The 12,659-nt window shown below is 44.5% G+C and overlaps 1 protein-coding gene across 1 annotated transcript in view; it reads left to right on the top strand.

Annotated features, from left to right (window-relative positions):
• The window catches only part of chst8 (carbohydrate (N-acetylgalactosamine 4-0) sulfotransferase 8), a gene marked incomplete at both ends in the record, with an annotated part of 237,810 nt that extends 225,418 nt beyond the window's left edge, over positions 1–12,392 (top strand). Inside the window, 2 exons of the mRNA XM_083791685.1 lie at positions 8,504–8,541; positions 11,241–12,392. Coding sequence (XP_083647811.1) covers positions 8,504–8,541; positions 11,241–12,392 — 1,190 coding nt within the window. The remainder of the gene's footprint in view (positions 1–8,503; positions 8,542–11,240) is intronic.
• Between the last annotated feature and the right edge of the window lie 267 nt (positions 12,393–12,659).

The following is a 12,659-nucleotide window of genomic DNA, read 5'->3' as shown; positions in this document are numbered from 1 at the left end:
ATATCCCTTCCAGTATGTTGTTTTGTTCCTCCTGAAATATTTACAGCATCTTGTTTGGTAAGCATGCGCTGCCTTGTTTTGATTAAGTGTTTCATGCAGAAATAGTCAGAAGGGAAAGAAGTATAAATATGTATCAAATAATACTCATGCAATCTGAAGAAATTGTTGAAGTTGAAGAAATCCAAAATTAGCTTCTTGTGGTTATATGTGGAATTTATGATTATATCCCGTGTCAGTAGAACAAAACATTTCGACTACAGTACACCTTTTAACCTTTATATTTATATTTAGCATCACAGATTATTAGTACTAAACATGTCATTTATTGTGAGCTTATAATGCATTTACATAGATTAATATGAATACTGATAACTTGGAACAAGAATAATATTTCTATGACCAAAAATAAAGCCAAAGAAATCCCCCAAACGAATTAAAGCATGGAGCAGATTATTACCGTGGGTTTTAGTCACGCCTCACTAACAGTTTCTTCTTGCCAATTGTCATCATTAGAACGCTAGCACAGTTTATTTTATGGGGACACATAAAACAAGAAAAAGAAAACCCCTTATGAAGAGGCTTCTTTTGGGCCACTTTTATAAGATAATTAATTAATTATCCAAACTAATTTTGGCATGGTTACCAAAGGTGCACAGCACATCAGTCCTTGCGAGGTGCCATCCAACGGATTAAACATTAAATTGTAAAGGAACCTAACCTATATCCGCACATCCGCTTCACTTCACTTCACTTCACCCATTTTCAAACTATCTTCATATAATCAGTCCTCACTAACGCTGAAAATTGTATAAACCTGCCTACCAGTGACATCATCGTTATTTAGTTGTTCTAAATTAGTTATTTTTGGCTTTCGCCTGTCGGACAGACAGTAGGCTGACAGGAAATGGGGAGAGAGATGGGGGGAAGACATGCAGTAAAGGCCGTTGGGATCGGGAGTCGAACCCGCGGCACACTGCCAGACTGGATTACCAGCCAAGGTGCCTGGACCGCTGAGCCAGGGCCCAGGCAGTTGTTTTTTTAACACAAGAACAATGGCTTCCATTATACTATAGCATGACAACTTTCCAGGAATAGAAAGCCTGCAGTTTCTATTAGCTTGGATTTCCCATCAATGATGTCACCGTTAGACCAAGTAGACAAAAATGGTACCATATAATATTGTTCACAGAGAAGATTGTGTGCACATGGTATATTTAGGCCAGGTGCTTGACATCAATAACCTGACTTCGCCGGATTGAAGAAGCTTGCTTCACACTTGTTTCACAAGCTACTTCCATCTGAAATCTCTGTAGTCTGATAGCATTAGGTTTAACACAAAAACTAACTATCGTGTCAGATGTGTAGGTCATGTCTTCGCTTGCTTCCAAGAATAGAAGACTATTTTCCAATTTTAAGGCAATAGGAAATAGAATTGCAACAGACGCTTCTCAATGCCGCCACACCTGGTCTCGCAAAGATCCCGCCCGTAGCTGCCGCTGAATGGTACACCTTGGCGTGGGTCAACGCCAATCCCTGATTGGTACACCTTGACGTGGGTCAACGCCAATCCCTGATTGGTACGCCTTGACGTGGGTCAACGCCAATCCCTGCGCAATCCCAGATGGAGGCTGTGTTGTGAATTTGTGAACTCAGAGTCAGGTTAAGGCATCAAGGTGATAATCAAGGAGAAGATACAGTAAAACCTCCTCCACACTGTTCCTAAGCTGAAAAACATACTTTTAATGCGCAACGTTTCGACCGTGTAGGTCTTCAAGGACCGAAACATTGGAGCTTAAAAACAGTGTGCGGATGTTTTATCTTCCCCATATTATATTGAGCATTACTGAGGACCAAATATATGAAGATAGGTTGAAAATGGGTGAAGTCATCCTTTAAGCACTGACTTGATGTTGACGAGACACCCAGCATTCATGGCAACTCACCACAGTAGAAAAACTAAAATAAATACTGCCATGGATGGACCCACATGACAAACAACCCCTTCGCCATAATGCTCAGGATTTTATCTGGTCCCAATATTGATGCTCTAGGTTTAGTGTGCATTCGCCGGTGCCCTGCATGTCGTCGGCAAGAATGATGAGCCAAACCAATGTTTAATTTATCTATTATATTATGGAAAGGTGAGCAGATTTAATGTGCTGGTAGTGGGGGAGGATGTTGTAAGAGCCACGGTTCCCCCTGTTTCTCCCTGTGAATCCCAACTAATAAGAGCGCGTGAGATCAAGGATTTATGGCTCTGTCCAATTGTTGACCTTCATATGGGGTCAGGGGTCGCGAGGCGAAGCTTGCGTGGCATCATGAATAAGATATAATTTATGTGCTGCACTAATCACTCTATCAACTCTAACCCCCCCACTCCACCCGCCGTCAGGTGCTGTAAATTGGCTACGAGGCAGTTCAGAGTTAAATTTAGTAATAGGTCACAGGGATCACGATGACAAAGTGGGTTGCGTTGGGGTGGTTGAACGGGTTTCATTTGATTGGATAACTTTACAGGTTCAGACTAGAGCTCCACTTGATCCATCTGTATCCTCATCCATAACATACTAGTACAAGATACTACTAGTACTTTCGACAGTCCCATACACCGGGTTGATGGTTCAATTAGATGGGGGGGGATGATAATACCTGCCCACACCCCCCTCTATGGACGGTGGGGATACAGTATATTAGCATCTCTGCTTCTGGTCTACTAAATAATGCATTTCCTGTTTAGTTGGGATATGTCTCTCTTTATACGTTTGAAATATATGTTTGATGATATCAAATGCATGATAACCACATTAATGCTTGTTGCTTGCATCCCTTGGGGAAAATTATTGGTCAATCAATATATCACATTGCGTGTTATGAGCTTTTAGGACAACAATGGAAACAAGTCCTTATGCCTTTTTGTGTTATCCTTTTAACAATCATTGTAAAATAGTACCACTGTACTGTTTAAAAACCGTAAAATAAATCAATCAATCAATTAGATTGGTTATTTTCACTATTTGTCCTATGGGGTGGTTAAGAAAATATCCGCCACTTCGTTTTTTTTCCTATTTTTCCACACAAAACCCGGTTTCTCTGTTAGGTTCTCCTATAAAGACTAGACTCGTCTTTAGGTATGGAAGACTCGTCTTTAGGTGTGGAACGCTGTCAGTGTTCAAACTAAAAGTCAACCTGAGTGAGTGAACGTGGGGAGGTGGGGGAGGGAGGAAGAGAATCTCCAGGCCTGTAAGTCGTCATGTAAACAGTAGCAGAGTGACAGTATTTCAACAACTATTATAGATATAGCCTTTTAGGAGGCTCTGCCAGCAGTAAGCCGTCAGCCCAAAGCAATCAATTGCCTATCCCCGGCTCTGCTCGCGGTGTCACACATCAGCCATCAAACTTGTGATATACGTTGTTCCCTCAGCTTCTCCTATACCCACACCCCTTTCACCCCCAGCAACTGCTGAATGCCTCAATGCCATTTTATCTCCCAATATAACAACCTGAGACTAGGCTTAAGAGCATAATACCTCTGTTCTCAAGCATTTTCCTCTCTGATAAACCAGCACACACTAGAAGCCAGGGCTCCCTATTCCCATGAACAACCAGGCTGAGAAGCCTTTGTACAGTCAGTGAGTGCAGTTTGTAGAATAGATGGTGGTAGGAGGGTGTGGTAAAATATATCACAACATATGCAGACCACGCCCATCTTGCCAGCAAGGTGGCAACTAGATGCAATTTCCCAAATCCAAATAGAAAAGTCCTATCTGACTGTATTAAACAACGTCAAACTCACCAACATTGCAGCTGTACAAAAAGCTTGATCAATTATCCTCTTTCTATCTGCAAAGTGTTTGTTTAGGCTAATAAAAATCCACAGTAGACATGTTGAGCTACTTCCTTGCAGATGATTATTGTTCAAGTGTCAGAGTTTAGAAGCGCTCGTTATCAGTAAAGCAACCTCCTGCATCACATGCAAATTCAAAACAGGTGGTACGCCAGAAAGTATTTTTTTTGCCACCCAGTAGGCATTCCCGCATAACTTCCAGGATAGGCTATATGATGATGTCACGTGCATACCCTCTATATCATTAAGATACCATATCCATAAATTGCCCAGCCCCAGTTCGGGGTCAGTCACTTGGATGTGTTGAATGACTATTTATGAAAGTTAGTTGCCCTGCCAATTCCACCCACTCCTGCACTCCTTGACCAGAACAGAAACGCCAGAAAAGTCCTCCCATAGCTCCCATAGGATGGCATATAATTATTGTTAATAATCATTGTTTCACATTGTTACTGTGTCCTCATGCCCCGCCTTGGAGACAGTGGCAGGAGAGCAAATGTGTGTTGGCGTTGCAAAAGCCCCACTAATGATGTGTGCACCCTTTCAAGCCCTCTCCACAGTCCACACACAGCTCTCTCCCCATAAACACTGACAGTATGAATATTCAGAGGCCTTTGTCAGCAAAGGAGAGGATGTTCAGGACTGAGGCATGAGGAGGAGGAGGACAACCGAGGACAAGGTCAATGATTCAATTCCACTGTTCAGTCACGTCCTGGTGTCAGCTAAATTACCAACGAGAATGCCAGCAAAACAAAGTGCATAACATACAGTACTTCTCCCTCTCTCTCTCTCTCTGAAAGCATCCGTGTCATTTTAGATTTATTTAGCTATTACAAAATAGCAGATATACAAGCTCATAGCTATAAACTTGCAGCTCTTTGAATATACATTTTCAACTCAAATCTTTGCTTCTAGAGGTCCCTGGAACTAAATATTTTGAGATGGTAAATGGACTGCATTTATAGCGCTTTACATTACAATGTACATCACATTCAACAATTCACACACCGATGATATGGTGGAATAAACCATGCAAGGCACCAACGTGCTCATCAGGAGCACTTTGCCATGAGGAGCTGAAAATAAAACCGGGGACCTTAGGTTTCCAAGTACTCTACCTCCGGAGCCGCTGCCGAAATGGAGGTCGGAGGTGGCCAAACACATAATTTTTGGGGTCCTTGACATGAAAAAGTGTGAGCACCACTGACATAGCAATTTATTTTCTTCAGAAAACTGTTTAAGAAGACATTTTTAGAACCGGGTCTCAGGTCTTAAAGGGGTTAACATGAGGGAATGTGTGAGGTACATTGGTGTATTTTGTATTTTATTTATTCAGCACAGTATAAAAACAACACAGGGAACATAAAAATATAAGAAGGGTAAAGTGCTAGGCTGAGGCAAAAAACCCAAGGGGCTTATACGAGGCCTATATAAATTATAATGAAACATTTTACATAAATATGACTTTACAAAATATGATTGCAGTATATAAAACATGATCAAAACAACAAAACAAAAACACAACAAGAACATGATTAGAATTGTTGGTTATCTACATGATTAGAGAAAAGAATAGATGATACAAAGAAATAATAATTAAGTGATCTGGTCAATTAAGTGGGTCCTAAACTTATTTTCTTTTAATGAAGAAGAATTTGATGAGATTGCTGTATAGGTGTTCCATAGCTGGGCCCCCCTGTATCTGATGGAGAACTGACACAGACCAGTACGGAACTTTGGGAGATGTAAATGATTTGCCTGTCTCGTATTGTGGTGCACATCACTGTTGAACTGGAAAAAGTCTTTACATGGCAAAGAAAATGATGGTGAAAAAAAAAGAAAAAGACCTTGTACCAGAGCTCCAAGAGATTAAACCTCTGTTAACAATTCATCACTGCATCACAACACGACAGTGAAAATCAATAGCATTAATACTTACCCTGAATGGAATTGACTGACTGTGAAATTGCAATCAAACAGCAAATATTAGCCGTGACCAAACACGCACTACAGAGATAAATGATGTTTACGAAAACGAAACAAAATTAGATTCAGTTTCATCTCATTACATTACTTGGAATTATTGTCTGTCGAGAAATGCAGAAAGGGCTGATTTAATCAGAAGTCACTTTGTCTCACAAAAAAAAGAAATTGCATTTTTCTGATGCAGGCAAATGTTAATCCTACAGTATAACTTGTGTTTTTAGATTGGTGAAGATTGGTGGAGAGTTGGGTCATATTAATTTCTAACACACCTTCGACCTATCTGGTGAACAACAGCAGCGCTAAGCGCTTCACAGAGCAGCTGCGGGGATTGAGGTGGGGATAAAACATACAAGAGAACAAACCCTTTGTATTTACTTTGTTTGTTGTCCAGACTGATTCAGATTGCTCAGCAATCAGACAGAATAGTCTCACTGGCTACATAGTGAAACTCGCTGTGTTAATTAATCCATTTGAGTCGGGAGCACTCTTTATTATAGCAACGGAATACATATGGCTCCTCTCTTAAAACATTGTTTCTATGCAAGGAGTTGCAAAGAGTTGCATTGGTGTGAACTGGCCTTAATGATGTATCCTAAGTAGCAAGACATTTAAAGTCATGCCAACTTGAATGCATTTTAATATTAAAGCCATAGAACATTCATTGAATTCAGTTTAGAGCTGTGGAGGCTGGGGTGGTGTTGGCAGCAGCAGCGTGTGGCAGCAATTGAAAAGCAGTGTAGGAGGGCGCTGTATTTAACAGACCGCCTCGTTGAGGGAATGAGGTGTGATTGGTGTGTAGAAAAGCGTGGCTGATTGAAAACAATCAGCAGACTGACAGCTGATTACAGCTGAGGCATATTTGACTCCCGTGCCCTGCATGAACGAACGTAATCCTTCATTTTTAACTCTTACAAATGTAACCAAATGAACCCAGAAGAGACCATAATAACGCTGAGGATTTCACAGTGTACTTTGAGTTAAGGACAACCGACACTGCACTAAGTATTGAACGAATGGGCCTATCGCCCTTTCTTGGCCACACAGTATCAACAGTCATCTACGTCTGTGACAACATCTTAACAACCTCCTAACGAAAAACAACTCCACGTGGGATCTAATTAGACCTGTGGAGATTTCAATTACCACCTCGATGGGGTTTGTTGGATCAATATCAAAGTGCGTATCTTGGCGGGGATGGTCGAGGCCTAGCAGCGCGGGAGGGAGATGGGGGATGTGTGGCCTCATAACACTATCGCTCCCGTTGTACTTGTAGCCTATGTTTTCACAGGGTTCGGTGGTGGCTGGTCGTGTGTGTGTCGTGATAAATATTCATGGATTTTATATTTACCAATGTAAACTGACATCAAAGATTCACGGTCCTACGCGGGCTATCATTAGGGTTAGGGGATCAAATGGTGCAGGAGCGAGCCCCGAACAAGATTAGAAAATGTCAAGCGCCAGTGCCGCTGAGCGCCACCCACCCTCGTGTCTCCTCCACTAGAACGGAGGAGTCGGGAGGGAGAAAAAATAAATTCTACATGTAGAGAGGGCCAGACACAACCCTTACCCAACACACACCACTCTCTGGTGCATGCTAAACTAAAAAGAACATTGCAACATATCATCACGGTGGTACAGTGTCTCCCCTCCGACTGTGCTGCTGTGTTTTAAGCTGGAGACGCTGCAAGATCTCATCACTTAGGGAAGGTTGTGGCCCTATAGCGTCTTCCTGCCCCACCCCACTCCCAACCCTCCCTCAATTCATCCTCCCCACCCCATCTCTCCAGGTTCCTATCAATTCCGGCCTCAAATTGGAAGTGACAGGCCACTCAGGCAGAGGTGTACGCCTGCCACCTTCAGCGGCCGTGGAGCCTGAGCTTCCAGGCTGTCACTCTGATTACACATCAGTGGGGATGTGGGGGTGAGGGGGTGGGTGGGGCGGTGTGGTTATGGGGGTCCATGGGGGATAACGGGAAGGGGAGAGGGTGGTAGTGGGGGAGTGGGAAAAGGAGATGTCCAGCCAGCTGGAAGACAGACCACTAAAGACACATCTGGGCTGTCCTGCCGGCTAACATCTGCCAGAGCACAAGCCACCTGTCCTTCCTGCAGTCCTCTGATGGCTGCTGCCGCCCGCCACCAAAACCAATCTATCTGTCACTGGAGCTCTCTCTCTCTCCCTCCTTCCACCACTAATGACTGTATAGGCTGTGGCTCTCATCTTTATTTTTCCAACTCTTTCTCACTCCCCATCTCTCCTTTCCATCTCCCTCTCTCACTCTCTGTCTTAAGTCGTTACTGTTCACTTGCTCTCGTTCCCTCAAAAATAGAACAGACCCCCCCCCCCCCCCCTCTCTTCCTCCTTCTATTCATTCCTATCTCCCTTCCTCTGCATCTCCCCCCTTTGTGCTTACAACTACTGGCAGCACAAGTCATTTACCAATACTTTCCATGCTTGTGGCAGCTCATTACGCAGATAGAGCTACTGTACCTGTCTGTCCCCCCTGTGTACCAAGCAGCGCATCAAAATAAGTGCCAGTGCTCAGTGGTGGGCAAGCTAGCTTATAGGAAGCGTTAAATTGCATTTTTTTCCTGTCTTGCCAGTTATCTTGCACAGCAATAAACTAAAAACATGTTTACTTATAAAGTGCTGTTTTTCCTTCTCTCCCTGTGCAGGCGTGAAGCTCGGGGGCACCCCGCGGCAGTCCAGAGAGGTGAGTGTTTGCTCCATTTATCCCCTCAAAACAAACATGTACTGTACGCAGGCGTGTGCCAACAGTAACACCCCTTATCAGTTTACACACAGGTTCCCAAACCTTTCCATGCCAAGGACCATATAATAGTGGGGATAAATTTAAAGAAAGTGTGAACTGTGAAAAAAGAAATTAGCCGATCTACAAGCTCACAATGTGGCGCATTGTGATGCGTTGTGAGTTCGATCTGCTATACGTTCGCATTATAATGTTCCTTTTTCCCTCTTCTTTCCAATTGGCTCCCCTGGCAGGCCTCACTTTGAAAAGCTGCTTGTGTGCCTTATCAGTTTTAACAGTCCCCAGTCAGACTGCTATAGCCCTCAGCCCAGGCTGATAGCATCAGTGTGCAGAGAGAGGCCAAGCCTTCCCATCGTATAGACTCAGCATGCCCAGAGACACAAGCGGACTAATGGCCACGGTCAAACGCCAGCCTCGCCCTTAGTCTTTCCACATCCCTGGAAAGGAAAGGGCATGGAGGCATGGCGTGTGGGGGAGGAAGGCCTGTTTGTAGGATGAAATACTGCGTTTCTGCCTAGCATCGGTGATGCAGTGTCTGAAGGATGGAAGAGAGAGAGGCTCACGCATACTCCCGTTTTTACTAGGTTATCGATAACCTAATTCACAGCGGTGGTTGGGAAAACTACAACATGACGTCACTGAGCCGCGAAAGTGAAAAGCCACTCACTGCTCACCCCAACACATCTCTCTGTTTTTACTAACCACCGCGGTGGTTAGGTTATGCCAACTTAAAACCATATATTTTCAAAGTAGGGGCCCAGTTTAACCACTTTCAACCTAGCGTCTCGATTGTGGGCATGTCACAGTGAAAAAAAAAAAAAAAGATTCAAACATCGCAAAGCACTTCGGCTATTTTAGCTATTTTGGGGATTTCTAAAAACACAGGGGCTGCAGCCAGAGGCTATAGCTATTTCAGGGTCCTTGGCATGGAAAGGTTTGGGAACCCAAACTCGGTTGCTACAGTATGTCAGGCACGTCTCCAAGCCGACCCTACAGATCACTCGTCTGCTCTGTGAGAATGTACAAATTGAACCAAATGGGACCCTTAGTACAGTAGTAGCTTACGTTTTTGTGTCATAAATGGACCCTTGAATCTTAAAAATATATATATATATTATTATAATTATATATATAGCCATGGCCATAGACCCCCATCTGAAAAGGTTTTGTGCAGGGACCATCAAGGAAGAGAAAGAAGATCTGCACACTGCACCTGGCCTAAATATAGGCATTGAGATGTGTACACAATCTTCTCTATGATTTGTGCCAGGGACCCCCAGTAGTTAAGACCCTCAGAAATAGCAGATGAATTAGCTGATATTTTCGTATACAATATGGATGAAGTGGTGAAAATGATTGTGATTGCTGTATTAACACATTTGTCCAGGGACCCCCTGGACCTCCACCCCTAAGGACCCCTGTGGGTCCACGGGCTCCACTTTGAGATGTCCCGTTGGTACCATGTTCATAGGTACCTCTCATAGTTAACTGTCACCGAGGCTTTTACAATGTAGATTGGCGTCCTGGAGAAGATAAATCGTATGAAATGTGAGTCTGTGGCCTCAATGCAGATCAACCTGGGGGATTAAAAAAGGGCTTGATGATGACCGATTTAATAGAAGGGAGGAGATTGGGAGGATGAGCCAAGATTCATGATGGTCTCATCACCTAGCCTGTTGTAAAACTGAAATTATACATCCAGTCCATTGGCTTTATTACACGATTAGGACTTCTAATTGAAATAAAATGTCACAATACACAGTGGCCCTGGGTGTCATCTGACGGCTATCAGGCAGTAGATGATTCTAATTTAGATTTTCCCATTAAGTGTTTATAATACATTTATATGGTATTACAGCTCCAGTTTATGGATGGGTCGTGGGTGTCATTGTGCGCAGTGCGTGACATTTCAGTTAGAAGCACAAGCAGAGTTCCAGTTTCAATCAGCGAGAGCTGATTTAAGGCAAAGACAAACACTGCCACCAAGTGGTCTGTTCATGCATTGACGTGCTGAATTACAGAGAATCGGGTGAATGAGTCCACCCTAACCAAGGACCTATAACCAAGGACCCAATTCATTTGTACAATGAAGGAATACAGTCTAAAAGAAAAAAATATAACATAATAGTTATATCTGTCTCTTTAAGTAGTTCTCAAAGTGCTGTCCGGGAACCCCCAGGGGTCCTAGTTGGGGGTTGGAGTTCCGGGGGATCCCATTCCCCAGCGAAATGTGTTAATACACTCATTTTCAAGTTCACAGTGTGGCAAAAAGCTTGGACATCTGCAGTTTTTGAATAAAAATAAATAAATCTTGATAGTACTGGAACATTTATAAATTAGTATTGGAACGTTTTGAATATTTTTTATATTTCTGGGGGGGTTCCTGGCACAAAACCTTTTCCGACGGGGTCCGCGGCCAATTGCATATCAATGTGGGGGTCCTTCCATAATCACATGAGAACCACTGATCTACTGTATCTCTTATGTGATGTATCCCATGCTTTTTGTTTTTGCTTAAATGTATGCCATGCTTTAGTTTTTTGCTTAAATGTAAGTCGCTCTGGATCAAGAGCGTCTGCTAAATGCCTAAATTGTAAATTGTGTGTGCATGTCTGTTTAACGTTGTATGGTTTGTGCTCCAGACGCTATGCACTCAGGACAGAGAGGGCCCCAGGCCTCACCCAGAGGGGGGCCAGCGGAGAGCAGCACAGGGCCTGCACAGCCCCATCCCTCCCATGCAGTTCCCTGACTTCGAGAGGAGCAGGCGGCAGACGGCCACTCCCGGGTCTCGGGAGCACGACATGGGCTCCCTCCATGTCACCAAGCGCCACAGGAAGCTGCTGAAGACCAGTCCCATGTTGCTACAGCCGTCCAGCAACAACAACAACAACAACGCCTCTTTGTCGGTGGTTTCCTCTTCCTCCTCCTCTGCCTCGGGCTCCCTCCCGCCGGAGAGCTGGAGCAGACTCTCGGGCGCCCTGGAGGCGCGGCGGCAGCTGATGAAGGAGATGTGCGCCAAGTACAAGAGCAGCATCTCCCGGACCATCACGCAGCACCACGTGGCCAACATCTTCGTGGAGGACAAGTACAAGCTGTTGTACTGCCAGGTGCCCAAGGCGGGCTGCTCCAACTGGAAGAGGACCCTGATGGTGATGGCAGGCCAGGCGCCCGACACCCGGAGCATCAAGCACGACACGGTCCACTACGGCAACCACCTCAAGAGGCTGGACGGCTTCGACCACGACAGCATCATGCACCGCCTGGAGACCTACGCCAAGGTGGTGTTCGTCCGTGAGCCGCTGGAGAGGCTGGTGTCGGCCTACCGGGACAAGTTCGAGAACCCCAACAACTACTACCATTCGCTGTTCGGGAAGCCCATCATCTCCAAGTACAGGGCGAACGCGTCCCGGACGGCCCTCAGCACGGGCAGCGGCGTCACGTTCCAGGAATTTGTGCGCTACCTGCTGGACGTGCACCGGCCCGTGGGCATGGACATTCACTGGGAGCCCGCCAACCAGCTGTGCAACCCCTGCCTGCTGGACTACAACTTCATCGGCAAGTTTGAGAACATGGAGGAGGAGTCCAACTTCCTCCTGAGACGGACTGGGGCGCCACGCAACCTCACGCTGCCAAATTTCAAGGATAGGAACCCTGGCGCTGAGCGGACCTCTGTGCGCCTCACGCAAAAATACTTTGCACAGGTCAGTGCGTGGGAGCGCCAGCGGATCTACGACTTTTACTACATGGACTATCTGATGTTTAATTACTCCAAGCCTTTTAAAGATTTATACTAAACTGACTGAAGACTTTTCTTCAATTAAAAATCAACATTCCTCCATATTTACACCTCATGTCAACCATTCTAACCTGCACAGTACAGAGAGAAATACATAAAATCATAGGAATATATCTGGGAAGGCTAATTATGTATTTAGCCACAAAATGAGGTCCAAGTAATATCTATTGTGAATTGTGTGGCCTGTTGAAGGGAAGCAAGTTTGTGTACTCTACAGTAAAGTATAGCATAATATATAGTCAGTGTGGAAAATGAGACACTAAAA

The sequence above is a fragment of the Protomyctophum parallelum genome (genome assembly GCF_964188405.1).
Source record: "Protomyctophum parallelum genome assembly, chromosome: 2".
Taxonomy (NCBI): domain Eukaryota; kingdom Metazoa; phylum Chordata; class Actinopteri; order Myctophiformes; family Myctophidae; genus Protomyctophum; species Protomyctophum parallelum.
The sequence above is the reverse complement of the archived record's forward strand: the minus strand, read 5'-3'. Positions and strand labels throughout refer to the sequence as shown.